General features: G+C 34.6%; 4 protein-coding genes across 4 annotated transcripts in view; 3 read left to right on the top strand and 1 right to left on the bottom strand.

Annotated features, from left to right (window-relative positions):
- The window catches only part of LOC106339231 (putative pre-mRNA-splicing factor ATP-dependent RNA helicase DHX16), a 1,969-nt gene extending 1,060 nt beyond the window's left edge, over nucleotides 1-909 (top strand). Inside the window, 4 exon segments of the mRNA XM_013778019.1 lie at nucleotides 128-228; nucleotides 290-355; nucleotides 464-536; nucleotides 635-909. Of these exon segments, the coding sequence (XP_013633473.1) occupies nucleotides 128-228; nucleotides 290-355; nucleotides 464-536; nucleotides 635-672 (278 nt within the window). The 3' untranslated portion in view covers nucleotides 673-909.
- A 467-nt stretch (nucleotides 910-1,376) lies between these two features.
- On the top strand, nucleotides 1,377-3,519 carry LOC106337312 (ras-related protein RABH1b-like). Its single transcript, XM_013776405.1, has 6 exons — nucleotides 1,377-1,604; nucleotides 2,235-2,305; nucleotides 2,393-2,481; nucleotides 2,676-2,787; nucleotides 2,861-2,951; nucleotides 3,107-3,519. Exons 1-6 carry the CDS (start codon nucleotides 1,488-1,490, stop codon nucleotides 3,251-3,253), a joined length of 627 nt encoding a protein of 208 aa, XP_013631859.1. The 5' UTR covers nucleotides 1,377-1,487; the 3' UTR covers nucleotides 3,254-3,519.
- A 1,286-nt stretch (nucleotides 3,520-4,805) lies between these two features.
- LOC106341174 (heat stress transcription factor B-4b-like) lies at nucleotides 4,806-5,800 on the bottom strand. Its single transcript, XM_013779990.1, has one exon. The coding sequence runs from the start codon at nucleotides 5,650-5,652 to the stop codon at nucleotides 4,906-4,908; it is 747 nt and encodes a 248-aa protein (XP_013635444.1). The 5' UTR covers nucleotides 5,653-5,800; the 3' UTR covers nucleotides 4,806-4,905.
- Nucleotides 5,801-7,723: 1,923 nt separating this feature from the next.
- On the top strand, nucleotides 7,724-11,362 carry LOC106340322 (dynamin-related protein 1D). The gene is made up of 15 exons (XM_013779207.1): nucleotides 7,724-7,941; nucleotides 8,034-8,097; nucleotides 8,357-8,464; nucleotides 8,553-8,654; nucleotides 8,755-8,805; nucleotides 8,882-8,943; nucleotides 9,067-9,157; nucleotides 9,233-9,297; nucleotides 9,397-9,591; nucleotides 9,684-9,803; nucleotides 9,881-9,951; nucleotides 10,056-10,281; nucleotides 10,527-10,577; nucleotides 10,646-11,026; nucleotides 11,114-11,362. The coding sequence occupies exons 1-15, from the start codon at nucleotides 7,801-7,803 to the stop codon at nucleotides 11,240-11,242; spliced, it is 1,857 nt and encodes a 618-aa protein (XP_013634661.1). The 5' UTR covers nucleotides 7,724-7,800; the 3' UTR covers nucleotides 11,243-11,362.
- The last annotated feature ends 6,031 nt before the right edge of the window (nucleotides 11,363-17,393 follow it).

The following is a 17,393-nucleotide window of genomic DNA, read 5'->3' as shown; positions in this document are numbered from 1 at the left end:
CTCTCTCTCTCTCTCTCTCTCTCTCTCTCTCTCTCTCTCTCTCTCTCACTTTAAGTTTTTGTTGATTTTGAAATGTATTATTGTGTATATACCACTCTCTCTGCTAATGAATGATCTCCTTGATCAGGTTTTTTCCCGCACACTGCGAGGCTGCAGAAGAATGGATCATATCGAACTGTGAAGCATCCTCAGACGGTGCACATACATCCCAATTCAGGCTTATCTCAGGTGTTTATTAATTCTCACACTGTATACTGATAGAATCTTGATTTGTTGGAATACTGATGAGTTATTCTTTGTAGGTGTTGTTGTATATCATGAACTAGTGCTCACCTCCAAGGAATACATGCGACAGGTAATTATTTATTTTTTCATCATTGCTAGGTCTGTCTAATCATATAATTGGATGCTTGTTTTGAATTGTTTGTATAATAAACAATTAATATCCCAAAATTGCATGCAGGTAACGGAGTTGAAACCAGAGTGGTTGATTGAGTTAGCTCCACATTACTACCAGCTCAAGGACGTTGAAGATGGTAAAAAACCTCCTTTTTATATTTCTCTATAGTTATTTGTAGAATTGAATCTTTCGACTCTAACGAGAAAACCCATGTTGAATAAATAAATATTTCAGATGCATCAAAGAAAATGCCCAAAGCTGCTGCGATCTAACAAGTCAGACTGGAAACAACAGATGTGGGAGGGGCGTATAGAAAACTAACTTTGGCAGATTGCTAAAAGAGCTCTCTTTACTACTAACTACATTAACTTCTCTTTGGTGTTAGAAAATAATTACAATGTTTATGAATAGTCCAAATCAGTGACCACCTGTTCTTACTATACATATCTCCACCTAATTATCATATAAAGCACACTGGTTTTTCTATTAGTTTGCAGTTCATGAACTACACTCTTCCTCCGGCTCTCTTTTATATTATCAAGTGTTAGTTTTTTTTTTTTTTTTTGGTCATCATTAAGTGCTGATATTGACTCATATGAGAGCCTTATCGCACTGAACTATACCAAGATTGAGGAAATACGTAGACGCATCACTTAACACTTATGAAAAAGCTGCTGAGAGTCTTCTCTTTTGAAACCCAAAACTGGTATGGATAAGTAGAGAGAGAGAGAGGTCACCTAACACTTTCAGGCACGTGCAAGGCCTTACCCATAAAACAAGCCATCAATATCTCCACAGTCTCCAAAGTCCAAACTATCAAACGTAAGAGAAAGAAGGCACGTTCTTATCACGTGCCAAGCCTATGGGCCCTTACAAATGAAGCCCATAACGTTTTGAAAAATTTAACAATCTGCGTCTAATTTCTTATAATATTGTAAAGTACCCCCCCAATAAGTTTCTAATTGCACCTAAATGACCCTTTCTTTCTTCGAGTAAACATTCTCTCTCTCTCTCTATCTCCGGCTTAGATTGGGAAACTCCTTCCTCCGCGACGTATCTCAGATCCGTCTCGATCTCGAGGTTTTCAATGGCTCCGGTCTCGGCGCTCGCCAAGTATAAGCTCGTGTTTCTGGGAGATCAATCCGTCGGGAAGACGAGTATCATCACTCGATTCATGTACGACAAGTTCGACAACACTTACCAGGTTTAATCCGATTTTTTTTCCTCCTCCGATCTAGCGTAAGGATCTCGCCGATGCACGAACGTTAGCTTAGTTTTGTAGATCCGTTTCTCTGATCTCGCGTTCGATTATGTGTTGTGATCTGATTTGTAGATCGTTAGCAATGTAACAATCAGTAGTTAAGGCTCATGTGTGTGTGTGATCTCGTTTAGCTTCTCATCGCTTTTCGAGAATGTAGTCCCTGTAGAAGATCGTAGAAACGCTATGGAATTGAACTTAGCTCGCGTTGATCTTGTTATCGTTGCTTATCTAATCGAAGTAGTGGTAAGGATCATGTTTGCGATTCTCCTTTAGCTTCTCGTTGCTCGTGATTTTGTGTGTTGTGATTGCTCACTGTTGATTGTTTGTTGTACGCACTTGAGAATGTAGTTTAGTAGAAGATGGTAGAAACCGAATGGATACTTATCGAAGTAGTTCTTAGTTGATGAATGATTCAGTATATGATCTTGATTTTGTAGAATGTGATCATTACGCTTAAGCACGTAATAGTAAGTATCTTGAAGATCAACATTACTTGATTATTTTCATTAGATTTATACCCAAATGATCTCCCTTTTTCTCAGTTGTTTATGTTTTTTTTTTTTTAATATGCAGGCCACAATTGGTATTGATTTTCTATCAAAGACAATGTACCTTGAAGATCGAACTGTCAGACTGCAGTTGTGGTAAGATCTGGAACCTCATTTCAGGTTTCGAATAAACTGGCAGATGATAGTTTGATGATTAACATTGAGAGATTATTCATATGACAGGGATACAGCTGGGCAAGAGAGGTTTAGGAGTCTTATTCCGAGCTATATCAGGGACTCTTCTGTTGCTGTTATTGTCTATGATGTTGCAAGTATGTGGACCTTCTCTAAACTTTTCAGTAACACATGCATACTTTCCCATATTTGAGATGTTGGGGATGTGATATTTAAATAGTCTTATGAGTACATTGTGTTTTGATTTCTTCCTTGTTTTGATCCATTCAGATTCTTGCATTGTGAAACTTGATCGTTTTTTTTGTTTTTTGTTTTTCCTGTTGACATATAGGCAGGCAATCGTTTCTGAACACTGCTAAGTGGATCGATGAGGTTAGGACAGAGCGTGGTAGTGATGTCATAGTTGTGCTCGTGGGAAATAAAACCGACCTTGTGGACAAAAGGTTAGGACAGAGCGTTTACTGTTTGTTACTGCTGATGGCGCCTTACTAATAATTAAAAGGGTTGTTTTCTCAGGCAAGTGTCAATAGAGGAAGCAGAAGCCAAGGCTCGTGAACTTAATGTAATGTTCATCGAAACCAGTGCCAAAGCAGGCTTCAACATAAAGGTAACAAAGGATCTTCTCTTCACTTATTTCTGAGTTCTCCTTGAAACACAAATAAGAAAACAAAAACTGCTACTTGTATGTCTTCTTCGTTCATATGGGTTTACCTTTGATACTCTCTCAACACTTGTTTACCTTTTTTACTTGGATATTGCTAGGCTCTTTTCCGCAAGATAGCAGCAGCTTTGCCCGGAATGGAAACACTGTCTTCAACAAAGCAAGAAGATATGGTTGATGTGAATCTCAAGTCTTCCAATGCCAATGCATCTTCGGCTCAGCAGCAATCAGGAGGATGCTCTTGTTAAAAAAAAAAAGAATTGGCAACAAACATTATAGAGAACAAAACAACATACTCGGAAAAAGCCCTCGCATGATCTTGATCTGCTATTATCTTCTTCTTTGTGTAAAATTTTTGCCTTCTTCTTCATCAGATTGTTTTAAAAGGGAGTCTCCTTGCTTTTAGTGTGTGGTTTGTCCCTAACTCTAAAACTGTTGTTGTCTTTTGGAGTTTTAAAGACTATGCTTCACTACTTTTGTTAAATATTGTGATTTAACGGTCTCCGAAATTAAATTATATAACTTTGAGCTATATTAAGTAAAGTGTAGACATTCTTCTCGTTTCTTCCTTCCATGTCAGGCACTTGACTTTTGGTCAGACCAACGGTGGATTAATCCTTAGTCAGTAACCATTTACCATACAAACAATTTGGTCTTTGTTCATTATTCCACGGGAACTGAAGTTTCACCGCCTCACTAACTCTCAACGGATTCTTTGCAGCTGACAAAATTAAAACCAATAGCATATGATAAAGCAAGCTTTCCCTTATCTTCAACATATGATTTTGTATCTCCAAGCATTGAAACTAAGCTGACGAGTCAAAAAGGTTTTTCCATTGTTCACATGACTCAAATAACACCAATTATTAGTTACCGAGGACAATCGTGAATTAGATGACTGACAATTGCTCTAATCATCAAAAGTTTTGGGTGTTGATGTAAATTACATGAGTAGATAAATACAATGTTGTTGTTTATCTACAAAATGTTTATCAAAAGCAAGTTTATGTTTTACGCTTTTTTACCACAAACAAATGGAAAAAAGGGCTTGTCCTAAGAAGTTTTTAATTAGTTTATCAACTAAATTATCCATATAAAACTAACAAATAAAGCACTTGGATCTGATTCTATGAAAGCATGGTTACTAAAATCCAATTTTAAAACAAACATATCCGCCAAAATATAGTTACAAGCTTCTTGTTCCAGACTAAGACTTCTGAATTGAATTGGATTGTACTGTGTCTTTCAATTTTGAGATGAGAGTTCTAGAAGTGAAGAAGAGAATTCTACAAAACAATGCAAAAAATATGTGATCCCTACAAATATGAAGAACATCGAGATGATTACTTTCTATTATATGATGCTTAATTTACAAAACCATAAAATGGTTTATAATTATATCAAGAAGGTTGAATAAATATTTTGCATCTGATTTATATTGATTGATATATAATAATGTAAGGCGAAAGTGATATCATATCAGAAATATTAATGGTTGCCTAGTTCATATAAAACGGCACATGTTATATATTATGATCAATTGATTTCATGTGTAAAATTTGGACGTATGTATCATATTCTGTTATTCATTTTAATTGTTTACACACTCATATTTTCTAATAAACTTTTCGGTTGATGACTAAACCGGTTCAATATGATAAAGATTGGTTATAACTTGATTTGAAGATAAAGAGAAAACGAAAAAAAAAAAAATTTACCAGTTTAATATACAATGAGAAACTTTTTTCATTATAAATAAATATATATATATATATTCCACTTCTCTATATGTTGCTATAGTAAAGCCACCATATAACTTACGTTGAATATTGTGAGTGACATTTTAGGTAATTTCGTATAGAACGGTCAAATTATAACCAAATAAAGAAAGAAAGAAAAGTCAACGGCGGTTATCAGCTCTACCAAAATCGGCCAGCTTCTTAGACCGGTTCGCGCTAAAAGACGTCGCCGTTGAAATGTGTGGCTTAACCGGAGATTTTGGATGATAACCGGTATATCCAAAAGAACAGTTAGGCTTAGCTCTCACTAGCGGACTCAAGCACAAACCCATCGTCGTCGCCGCCGTCTTTCTTCTTCCCGGAGTTCCCGTCGTCGCCGGCGTTCTTCTCGCTCTCCCCGGAGAATCATCAAAAGATTCCAGCTCGTTCGCCGGAGACATTCCTTTGCAGTAGCTATGCCTAGGTCGTTGCTGGTGATGATTTGATTCGGCGGCGATCAAGTCCTCGATGTAACACGTAGTAGTTTTCGACCGTGGGGAGAGGACCATGGAGAACCATGACCGGTCCGTTCCGAATAAGGTAGAGAACCGAGATAAACCGGTCTGTTTCTTCTTAACCGATCGGTTGGTTTCAAAGACTTTTTCCGATGACTTTGATCCTTCTCCGCCGTAAGAAGCTAAAGAGTCTCCTCCTCCTCCGGCGTCGGAGTTTCTAGCAGCAGCGTAAGGAGAAACAGAGCGAGGGAAAACCAGAGGAGGAGGAGGAGGAGGAGGAGAAGTTCTTGAATGGACATGATGATGATGATCGTTGTCTTCAGAGGCGGCGAGAGAGAAGAGACGTTCACGGAGACAAGAAGCGCAAACGCCGATAGTGCTGCTGGAGTCAACTGTATGTCTCTTACACCTCATCGGAAAATTTTGAAAATACTGAAAAGACTCTGGCTGAGAGAGAGTCTTTCGGTTTCTGATAATTATAAGAAAACTAAGAACAAGATCCGTTGAGTCCTATATATATATTTTCTTTTTCTTCCGACTCCAAGTTTCACTTTTGAAGAGCAGAGGGGAGATGTACAGAGAAGAAAATCTCCGGAATAAATGGAAATTTCAGATTTGGTTTTAAGAAAATGTAAAATACACTTTTATGTTTGCTCAAAAGAAAAAAAGAGAGTAAAATACACTTTTATGTAATAAAGGTTTGACACGTTAGCATTTGGTTAGGATAAATTGAACCAATGTCGTTGTAAAGATGACTATACCTATGATTAATTATAATCTCATCCATATTTAATTAACGTCATTATAGTTTTTTTTTGTATAGTGGGAAGATGAATGTTTCATTTTTTTTTTTATGATTCGTATTGCCGTTGACATTCGTTTTCTTATCATTGTCAAAACAAGCATCATTTCATCACATATGGGCTTATGTTATGATTAGCTTAGTAGTTGATACTTAAAAATTCACTAAACGTACTCTTAATTTGACTCATTAAAACCATATTAAATCGGATTAGACAAAGAGTATTTTGGGACGTCGTATTATGAAGAAATGCATAGAAAATTCCATGGAAAACTACCAAATTGAAGTATCCTTATATTCTGAATAATAACACGTTTTAAATTTGTACAAATATGGTTTGTTATTAGAGTGCCTTGTCTAATTGTGATATTCTTCAGTCTATGTGCGTTGATATTTGATATATTCAATGATAAAATTATGCCATATACTGTATTAATTATATGAAAGTGAATTCAAAGATACGGTATGAATCAAATCCACATTTACATGGAAACATTAGAAAATAGTCTACTTTCATTTGAACCATTTTTAAAAACAAATCATGAAAATAAATACTTAGTGGTGAATGGTAACTAATAATTTCTTCAATGTATAATGTATATACATTTAATTAAAAGGAAAGACAAGTATGTGACGGTAACAAAAAAAGATTGGACGCTCGTGGATGGTGGAAGCCGACAAGTGTTAGGTGTTACGAGTCGTCGTCGTCTTGTATAAAACCCACACGCTTGTTAGTCCGTTTCTTCTTGGGATAGAGTTAGACCACGTGAACGCCCTTCTCTCTTGCTTCTTACTGGGGCCACAGTGCTTTTCGCCTGCATTGCAAAATATTTGTATCATCACGCTAGGTGAGAAGTAGATGGGACAAGTGTGACATTAGTTTTATTGAAAATTGAAGATATGGTGTGCCTATGTTGTAATTCTTGCCTATGTTGTAATATTTGCTAGATACGTATCTTGAATAATTTTAATTATAAAAAACATTAGAGAGATGTGTAAAAGGTTTATATAAACATGTATACTTTATACTTATAAAGAATTAGCAATACTTGGAATTTTGAACAACATTTTTTTTTTTTGAACACAAGGAATTTTGAACAACATAAAACTTGAAACTACTACCAAAATAGTATTTAGTTTGAATAATTGTGAATATAGAATATTAAAAACATATCCAAAGTACTTAATATTAGCCATATATATAATTTGTTAATAGATAACGTAATAATTATGAGATAAGATTTCAGTTATTTTTTTTGAAAAGACAAAAATCATACTCCCTCCGTGTCATAAAGAGTGTCACTTAGACATTTTTCACACATATTAAAGAACCCATTAAAATATATTTATGTTTTTATTAATATCACATATCTAACCAATAGTATTTTAGATAAATCAATTTATTTATAAAATCAATGCATTTTACAATTAAATTTGAGCTGAAAGGTTGTATAACAGAGGGAGTATGACATTCTTCGTAAAACAAAAAAAAATGAGGTAAAGTGACACTTAATATGAACAGAACGAGTGTACTATATGGCAAAATATCAATTAATTAAGTATTTTGACTCTTTGTAAAACAATAAATAATAGATTTGACTCAATTTTCAAAGTTTAGTACTTTTTATTAATTAGATTGGACTGGTTGGTTAATCACATTGTAAACGCCCGCTCTCTATTTCACCACTTGGTCTCTCAAAGTCCATGCTCGTGGCGTAATCTCTCTTCTTCGTATCGGAATCATCGAGATAAAAGTGAAGATGGCGACGATGGAGAGCTTGATCGGTTTGGTTAACAGGATACAAAGAGCATGCACTGCACTCGGCGATTATGGCGGCGGAAACAACGCTCTCTCTTCTCTCTGGGAAGCTCTTCCTTCTGTAGCCGTCGTCGGTGGCCAGGTTCTCATCTCATCGGACATAACTCTCACATGACTTATTAGGATTTTTATCTTACACCTTGTCTTTAACGTTGTTTTATGTTATGAATGTAGAGTTCTGGAAAGTCTTCTGTCCTAGAGAGCATTGTCGGAAGAGATTTTCTCCCTAGAGGATCTGGTTTGTATTACTTAACCTAAAAACTTTCGATTGATATAGTTAAGACCGGCCTTGGACATAGCTAGGTCAAACATCGATCACTCCTAAAATTTTAAAAACTAATATATATATATATATATATATGTATATATATTAATTCTTAAATTGTTTAAAAAAATTATACTAAATTGTTTATGATCCCAAAATTTTAGGAATACTCTTTAATATAGTAAACAAATGGTTAAGAGGTTAAGAGGTTAAGAGATAACTTGTTCCGCAGGTATTGTTACGAGGAGGCCTTTGGTGTTACAGCTACTTAAGACTGAACATGGAACAGATGAATACGCAGAGTTTCTCCATCTTACCAATAAGAGATTCACCAACTTCTGTATGTAAATGAATGAAAGTGTGTTTGTGTTTGGCTATAGTGAATACATCACATGTTAGTTAATATTGAAAACTATGTCATGTGGCAGCTTTGGTTCGTAAGGAGATTCAAGATGAGACTGACAGAATCACTGGGAAGAACAAACAGATCTCTCCAGTTCCTATTCACCTCAGTATCTTCTCTCCCAATGGTTGGTTGTTTTGTTGCAGTTCCTATGATGTTCTTGTTTTTCAGACATGTTTTAAGATCCAGCTAACATCGGTTCTCTTGTTGTGTTCTTTTGAAAACAGTTGTGGATCTTACTCTCATTGACTTACCTGGTTTGACTAAAGTTGCTGTTGGTATGTTTTTTTTTTATTTGGTTCTGCTTCTTTTGTTGATGTAGTTTCTTGTTAACATTGTGATTTTTGTTTCCAGAAGGACAGCCAGAAACTATAGCTGAAGATATTGAATCCATGGTTCGCTCATATGTAGCAAAGGTGAGTATTGCTAGTAGTTTTACACTCTTATTGGCTTGGTGATTCTGTTAAACTTATATACTATCTAGTCACACTTCTTGTAGTTTGATAGTTTTGATTATGCTACTTATGTTTTGTCAACAGCCAAGCTGTCTTATACTAGCAATATCTCCTGCCAACCAAGACATAGCCACCTCTGATGCGATCAAGCTCGCCAAAGAAGTGGATCCAACAGGTTTGTTTGTTTTGTGAGTGTTATGTATTTCTCTAAAAATATGATATAGTTTTCTGAATTATCTCATTGTCTTAGGTGATAGAACGTTTGGAGTTTTGACAAAGTTAGACTTGATGGACAAGGGAACTAATGCATTGGATGTAAGTGTCTTCCCACAAGCCTTGACCATTCTTCTTTTATTGTTTTCTTGTGTTTTACATAGTAACTATGATTGACACAATAGTGAATATTTTCATAAGGTTATAGAAGGAAGATCATACAGGATGCAGTACCCTTGGGTTGGGATAGTGAACCGTTCACAAGCAGATATTAACAAGAATGTTGATATGATGGTTGCAAGAAGGAAAGAGCGAGAATATTTTGAAACCAGTCCTGACTATGGTCACTTAGCTAATAAAATGGGTTCAGAATATCTCGCAAAGATGCTCTCTAAGGTTCTTACTCAATCTAACCCTAGTACATATGAATAAGCTTGTGTTATTCTGTTTTTGTTATGATGGTCATTGTGTTTTTTTTTTCCTTCCAGCTCTTGGAATCTGTTATAAGGGCACGTATTCCAAACATCATAGCCTTGATAAACAGAAGCATCGAGGAACTTGAAAGAGAGCTAGACCAATTGGGTAGGCCTATCGCCATTGATGCTGGAGTGAGTACATATATTTCTATGAACATCTTCCCCCTTGCTATAGATAGTTGACAAATGTTAACATGTGACGCTCTCAGGCTAAACTATACAACATCTTGGGAATGTGTCGTGCATTTGAAAAGATATTCAAAGAACATTTAGATGGCGGGTAACGCACCACACCACTATTGAATCTCTTCTTGATTTCACCTGACTTTCTTGTAACGGTGGTTTAACAACTCTTACTAAACTTTGATCAATAATGAATCTTAGGCGTCCTGGAGGTGCACGGATATATGGAATCTTTGACTACCAACTTCCAGGAGCCATTAGAAAGCTTCCTTTCGATCGTCATCTTTCGTTGGAAAGTGTTAAGAGGATTGTCTCACAGTCTGATGGCTATCAACCTCATTTGATAGCTCCAGAAATGGGTTATCGTCGTCTCATTGAAGGATCCCTACATCTTTTTAGAGGTCCAGCTGAAGCTTCTGTGAATGCTGTACGTTCCTTCATACCTCTATTTTACCTGTGTATCCAAAGTCGGTTTTGGACATAAACAACTGAAATATTAGCTTATGGTTTCCAAAATTTTAAAAATAATTTGTATAAAGATAGGTTCCTAGAATTATTTAATTTTTTTATAATTAAATCCTTACTAAATTGTATATAGTTTCTACAATTTCAAAACCGGCTCTGAATATATTTATATATGTAATAAGACCGTAACGATTATGAGTGTAACAGGTTCACAGTGTCTTAAAAGAGCTTGTCAGAAAATCAATAGCAGAAACTGAGGTGAGTTTAGTTGTTTTCTTTGATAGTAAGTGAAAAATGTTATTGATTCATGTTGGTAAACAATACAGGAGCTTAAACGGTTTCCTTCACTACAAACTGAGCTAGCTGCTGCGGCAAACTCATCTCTAGAGAAGTTCCGTGAAGAAAGCATGAAGTCGGTTCTTAGGTTAGTCGACATGGAAGCTTCATATCTAACTGTAGATTTCTTTCGTAAGCTTCATGTAATGGACACACAAGGAAGCCAAAACACATCTCTCTCATTACCAACCACAGTAGAACAGAACGGTGAAAAACAGTTCAGAACGATAGCTTCAAATGTAGCCGGTTACATCAAAATGGTCGCAGATACACTTGCTAACACCATTCCTAAAGCCGTTGTTCATTGCCAAGTCAGACAGGCGAAACTCGCCTTGCTCAATTATTTCTACACACAGATGAGTCAGCGTCAGGTATATATGTACCTTACTCCGGTTAATTCAGTTTGATTTTGGTTTGGTTCGGTTATAATTTGAGGATTGTATCATGTCTTTTGGCAGGGGAAACACTTGGGGCAGTTGCTAGATGAGAACCCTGCGTTGATGGAAAGGAGGCTACTGTGTGCAAAGAGGCTAGAGCTATACAAGAAGGCTAGAGATGAGATTGATGCAGCGGTTTGGCTTGGATGATGAAGTTAAGTCTCCATGTGACAGAGTCATGTGATTAAGGGTTTCATATGTTAAAGATAATATACATAACCAACTAAGTCTTATGTACCAAAGAAGAAGCAATATGATTCGTTGCCTTGCCTCCAGAGTTATTTAGTACTTGATTATAGTTATAGTCTTATAGATTATAAGACCATCTCCAACCATTAGAAATCATGTAAGGTTCTAAAAAAATAAAAATATTCATACTTTAATTGTGCAATTAAATTTTGATATTTTTTTAAATCATTAAAATGTTAGTTGCATGACATATGGATGAAAAATATTTAGAGCATGATTAACCCCGGTCTCTTAACCGGGATTCTTAACTCATGATTTGACATTTTTTTTACATTTTTCGGCTAAAACACAGCTCTTATATCTCTTATTTAAGAAACGGTTCTTAGCTTTTCTTAGTTAAAATCTAAGAAAAACTAAGAACCGCCTCTTAGCCGACTCCAGTTAAGAGACTGAGTTAATTATTTAATCATGGTCTTAGAAGTAGTTCTAAAACAAGGGTTTTTAAAAACTTTTTTACTCTCTCTTAATTTCTTTTTTATTTCTTTAATTTTAATAGAGGAGTTCTGATTGAAGAACTTCCATTGGAGGTGGTCTAAGTTTTTTAGTTATAACTATCACCTTTAGTTATAAATTTGGATTGTGGATTGGTAATACAGAAGCTCTTTACTTGAATCCATCTTATCGTCATCGAGGGAATCTGATTCCTGAGATTTGCTTCAGAAATACACAAGTAGAGCACGGTCTAGACCTGATGATTATACACAACTTGTATTTGTTTTGATGTTATAAATTTGTGAAATTAATGGTCATTGGTCACGAACCATCCAATAATTTGCTTCTTTTCTGAGCCAACACTTTTCAAAGTTATATATTTATTAGCCGGGCCCAAAAACATGAACAGACTTGGTCTGATCGTGCTAGCTAGTCGTATCTCTGGTAACGCTAAATAATTGACGTTTTATGTGATGAGAAAGACTGAAAGAGACATTAGTTTGCTACTTTGTTTTGAAGGTAAGTAGGAAAATAAACTACGTAAAATGTGCTGAGCGGGTTTCTTATTTATATATATATATATATTTTTTTTTATATTTTCTTGAGGGTTTGTTGCACCAGATTTTTATTGTTAAAAACTATAAACGAGCTTTGCAAAGTAATTTTCATAGATGAAATCTGGACCTCAACATCACATTATATACTATTTTCTAGGCGTCCGACTTTGTCGTGAAGGCCCCCGATACATTCAAACATCGTCTTGAATCCGCTCATCTTCGAATGAAGACTCCTATATTTCTTAACTTATCTATGTTTTGTATGTTATGTTTGTAGCCAAAAAAGATGGATAATTCCCTCTTTCTACTAACGAAGAAGATTAAATATGAATGAAAATAAGTTTGTGTTAAAAAAAAAGCTTTGCAAAATAATAAACTAATTAATCTAAGCTTCATTCACACTCTCTTCTCTCTATCTTTTTCTTTCTCTCTAGACTCTTGTATATAATATAGCCATCATTTAATAAACATGGACTCGACTATGATATAACCCATTTAATATATTTGATGATTACTAATTTTTATTCAAGAAGTATCCTATCGGAGTTGACGAGTTTTTATATCACAGCTTGGTGCTTAGACCATCTCCAATGTATTCTTCTATTTTTACTTCTAAAATAGAAGAACTCTAAAATAGAGATGAGTTTACTTCAATATATTTTTCTAAAATAGAGATTTCTACGTATAGAGCAAAATATAGAGAAATGTTATTTCTTCTTCTATAAAATAGAGGAAAAATAGCAATTTCTATTTTAGATGCAAAAATAGAAATAAGTTGGAGTAGTTTTGCCTTTAAATACTATTATACACGTAGAAACAGAGATGGGTTAAAGATGCTCTATATTAGTTAAGCAGTACGTGCATGAAAACTACACAGCATATCAGATCGTCACCGTTGATTTAATCTGAACAGTTTAAATCAATCCCGTCCATTTGATCAAGATAATCCCTATACAAACACACTAAACAGAGAGCTGTGCCAACATCTTCAGAACATTTTCTCCGACAATACTTCAACTTTTCTCAAAAATGCTTGCAGAATCTTTAATTAGTTTCTCTCAGTTGATTACCAAATCCGTTATTAGAGCATCTTTATCCGGGTATACAAGAGGGTTTCTTAGCCCGTGGGTCCCGCGTAGGACCCACTTTTTTTTAAGAAACCGGTTACAAAAACTACTAAATAGTAGTCGGTTCTTAAGGGTTTCTTACACTGTTCGCGGGCCCCACTAACACGTGGCGGCTCATGATTGGTTCATTTTTTTTTTTTTAATTCGAAAAAGTTAAAAAAAAAAAAAAATTAAGAAACCCATTAGGGGTTTCAGGGATAATGATGCTCTTATCACCTCTGTCTTCGTCTCTTCCTTCCTCATGAGTCGTGACCCGTCCCTGGCGTCGTTATCCTACATTCACCATGGCCGTCTAATACCATGTGCTAGTGGAGCGGTCGAACAGGACCCGAATCTGAAAGTAAAAAAGTATTAAGAAAATTTTCAAAATAAATATAAAAATTTAGTTTAAAATTTCTAAATTTTAATGTATTTTTAAATTTCTAGTTTATAATTAGAAGATAAACCTCAAATATATATAGATAAAACTATTAACTTTTAAAATGATTTCATTATATTGTTAAATATATAATTAATATTTTTTTTGAACAGGGTCTTGATATAATTTGAGACGGCCCTGACATCCACCATTCGCTACCGCCGATGGAGGAAGAAAACGGCTGAACCGTACTGTTCTATTTGTCTCCAAGATGCGTCGGAGGGAGAGAAGATGAGGCGATTAACGGCGTGCGGCCACTGTTTCCACGCCGAGTGCATCGATCCGTGGCTGGAGGAACGGTCGACGTGTCCTGAGTGCAGAGCTCATATTCCCCCGGTGCCGCCGGAGTATCCTCTGATTGCTTTAGTTGTTCCTCCCAGTGTGACATCGAGTTGTTCACCAAGGAATCTTAGCTTCCGACAACTTTATAATTAATTAAGACTTAAAAGTGAGTCTTTAATAAAGAAGTACGTCGCTGCGTAATCAATGTATTCTTTGTACTTTGTCTCACTCAAGAAAAAAATTAGGGTATGCACGTTTCCTCAATCGTAATTTTGTATCCGAGCCAATAAATAATATTTAGTTGAAGAAACAACATCATCATCATTATTATATTATATGCATATGCAATAGAATCCTTATCGTTATTATACTAAATGCCATAAAATTAGTTAGAAGTAGCACATAATTACTAATATATACTACCACTAACAAAAAAAAAACATTAGCTACATGCCTACATATTCCGTGAATATATTAATGATTTAGAATCAACATATTGTGGCTCCGCTCATGATTCACTTATTTTTTCTTTTACCAGTTAGCGACATCCTTTATATATGGTGAAAAGATGGATCACGTAAAATCAACAGAAAGATACATATTACAATGAAGCATGTATACCTCTATATTAATTATATAGAAACAAATATAGATTTATACATATATTGTACAGCCAAGTACTATTTATGTTGTTGATAAAGAAACGATCCGAACATATTAATTTCTTGGGTGTTTAAAAAGTATCATCACAATGCTTCCTCACAATCAGAAGCATTTGGAATAAGCCTAATTTAAAAGTTTACATTTTTTTGATTTTATGTTCTGCTCATGATATAATAAGCAATGTTACATAGTTCGTGAAGAAGCATATATAAAATTCAGTTTGAAATAAATCCTTTTTTGTCTTTATTGTGACGTTCACATAGACTTGACAAACTCAAGCACTTTCTCTTGGAAAATCCTTGATGATGAAGTAGAAGCCATGATGATGAATCAAACCATAATGGAAAGAGAGATCTAGCTTTGTACACATGGAGCTATTTGGATAACACAATAGAAGCCACCTATAACCAATTACGCAATGCCTTGGAGTCTTTCTGCTATTAAGATTGATAGTTGCTGGAGGGATATAGACAAAGAATTACCTAGATATGATTCTGAGAATGCTCCTTCGCATCTGTCTTGAAATTGATGGTCACAAATTTCTTATTTATATGCTTCTTTTTGTGGCAAGCACTTACCTGTTTGTTTAAATTTATAATTATTAGCTGGGCGTGTTACAAAAAATAAAATAATAATAATAATTATTAGCTGGGCCCAAATTTGAATAGACTTGGCCTGATTCTACTAGGATGAGCTAGTCATATCTCATTACCTACCTCACTGAAAGCGTCCTATGTGCAGAAAAAGACTTCAGTTTGTTGCTTTGTGGTAAGTATTTAAGAGTCGGTTCTTATCTTAAGTAAACAGGAAAAATGACTAAGTTAAATGTGTTAGTGGGTTTCTTGTTTGTATTATTTTTGAGAAGAGTTTGTTGCACCAGATTTTTATTATTAAATACTAGAAAACTAGCTTTGCAAATTAATATATTAATTAATACAAAAAAATGGTGCATTATAAGTGTCGTTTTAGATTTCGGCACCCGGATTAAGGAAACAATTAATTTTGTACATTTCATATAAAAAAACACTATTACCTATACACCTAACCATATTTCAACCAATAGAAAAATAAATTTGGGGTTTTTACCAAAACTAACCCACAACTTGATTTTAACCCCAAACTTATATCCAAACTTGAATCAAATGCAAAACTAACCTAAAAGCCTAGTGAAATTACAGCTCAGCCCCTTGTGACCAAACAAAAAAACAGAAGCCATTTTTACGAATATAGCCCTAGTAAATCGTCTGAGTCGTCTGAGATGTTGGAAGTCGTCTGGACGACTGAAGTGTAAGTCGTCTGGTACCGGTTTATTTTAAAAATAATTTATAAATCTTGTAAAAAAATATTTTGATGCGTGAAAAATAAAAATCAAGTAATTATAAACAGTTTTAAGTGATATAAATTAAGATATGATAAAATTGATTTGTTTTGAAGATAGATGAGTGGAAGTAGTGAATCATGAAATACTTTGGTTTAGGAGTTTGGCAAACATATGTTGTAGTATTGTATGTATTGTTAGGCTTAGATTTTGGAAAACTAAAATGTTTTTTTCAAAAATTAGTTTTCACCTATATGTGTTTATTTATGTGTATAGTAAACACTTTTCAAGTTTGATTTGATTTTATGAAGTCATTAATTAGATAATTAAGTTTAGGGGTTATGTTTAGGGTGTGGACGACTTATATTTCAGTCGTCGGTTGAATAATTTACTCGGACGACGTATATTTTAGTCGTCTGTTGAATAATTTACTCGGACGACTTACATTTCAGTCATCTGGTGAAGAAATTAAAACAGACGACTTACATGTAAGTCGTCCAGAAGAGTTTAATATTTTTAGCGGAAAATTAAATATTTTTAGCGGGAAACTAAAATAGAAGACTTTCCAGACGACTGGTTTAAATTATTTAAGCGGGAAAATAATTTTTTTAAAAAATTTTAGGCGGAAATATTTGGACGACTTACATGTAAGTCATCTGTTTTAATTCTTCACCAGACGACTGAAATGTAAGTCGTCCGAGTAAATTATTCAACAGACGACTGAAATATAAGTCGTCCACACCCTAAACATAACCCCTAAACTTAATTATCTAATTAAAGACTTCATAAAATCAAATCAAACTTGAAAAGTGTTTAATATACACATAAATAAACACATATAGGTGAAAACTAATTTTTGAAAAAAACATTTTAGTTTTCCAAAATCTAACCCTAACAATACATACAATACTACAACATATGTTTGCCAAACTCCTAAACCAAAGTATTTCATGATTCACTACTTCCACTCATCTATCTTCAAAACAAATCAATTTTATCATATCTTAATTTATATCACTTAAAACTGTTTATAATTACTTGATTTTTATTTTTCACGCATCAAAATATTTTTTTACAAGATTTATAAATTATTTTTAAAATAAACCGGTACCAGACGACTTACACTTCAGTCGTCCAGACGACTTCCAACATCTCAGACGACTCAGACGATTTACAAGGGCTATATTCGTAAAAATGGCTTCTGTTTTTTTGTTTGGTCACAAGGGGCTGAGATGTAATTTCACTAGGCTTTTAG

The sequence above is a fragment of the Brassica oleracea genome, chromosome C4 (assembly GCF_000695525.1).
Source record: "Brassica oleracea var. oleracea cultivar TO1000 chromosome C4, BOL, whole genome shotgun sequence".
In the NCBI taxonomy this organism is placed as follows: Eukaryota; Viridiplantae; Streptophyta; class Magnoliopsida; order Brassicales; family Brassicaceae; genus Brassica; species Brassica oleracea.
The sequence above is the reverse complement of the archived record's forward strand: the minus strand, read 5'-3'. Positions and strand labels throughout refer to the sequence as shown.

Excerpts from the sequence above, each read along its gene's own strand:
- LOC106337312 (XM_013776405.1), top strand. The coding sequence starts at position 1,488 with ATGGCTCCGGTCTCGGCGCTCGCCAAGTATAAGCTCGTGTTTCTGGGA. Across the intron at positions 2,482-2,675 it reads TATTGTCTATGATGTTGCAA|GCAGGCAATCGTTTCTGAAC; the intron begins GTATGTGGACCT and ends GTTGACATATAG. Across the intron at positions 2,952-3,106 it reads AAGCAGGCTTCAACATAAAG|GCTCTTTTCCGCAAGATAGC; the intron begins GTAACAAAGGAT and ends GGATATTGCTAG.
- LOC106341174 (XM_013779990.1), bottom strand. The coding sequence starts at position 5,652 with ATGAGGTGTAAGAGACATACAGTTGACTCCAGCAGCACTATCGGCGTT.
- LOC106340322 (XM_013779207.1), top strand. The coding sequence starts at position 7,801 with ATGGCGACGATGGAGAGCTTGATCGGTTTGGTTAACAGGATACAAAGA. Across the intron at positions 9,298-9,396 it reads AGGGAACTAATGCATTGGAT|GTTATAGAAGGAAGATCATA; the intron begins GTAAGTGTCTTC and ends TATTTTCATAAG. Across the intron at positions 9,952-10,055 it reads AAAGAACATTTAGATGGCGG|GCGTCCTGGAGGTGCACGGA; the intron begins GTAACGCACCAC and ends AATGAATCTTAG.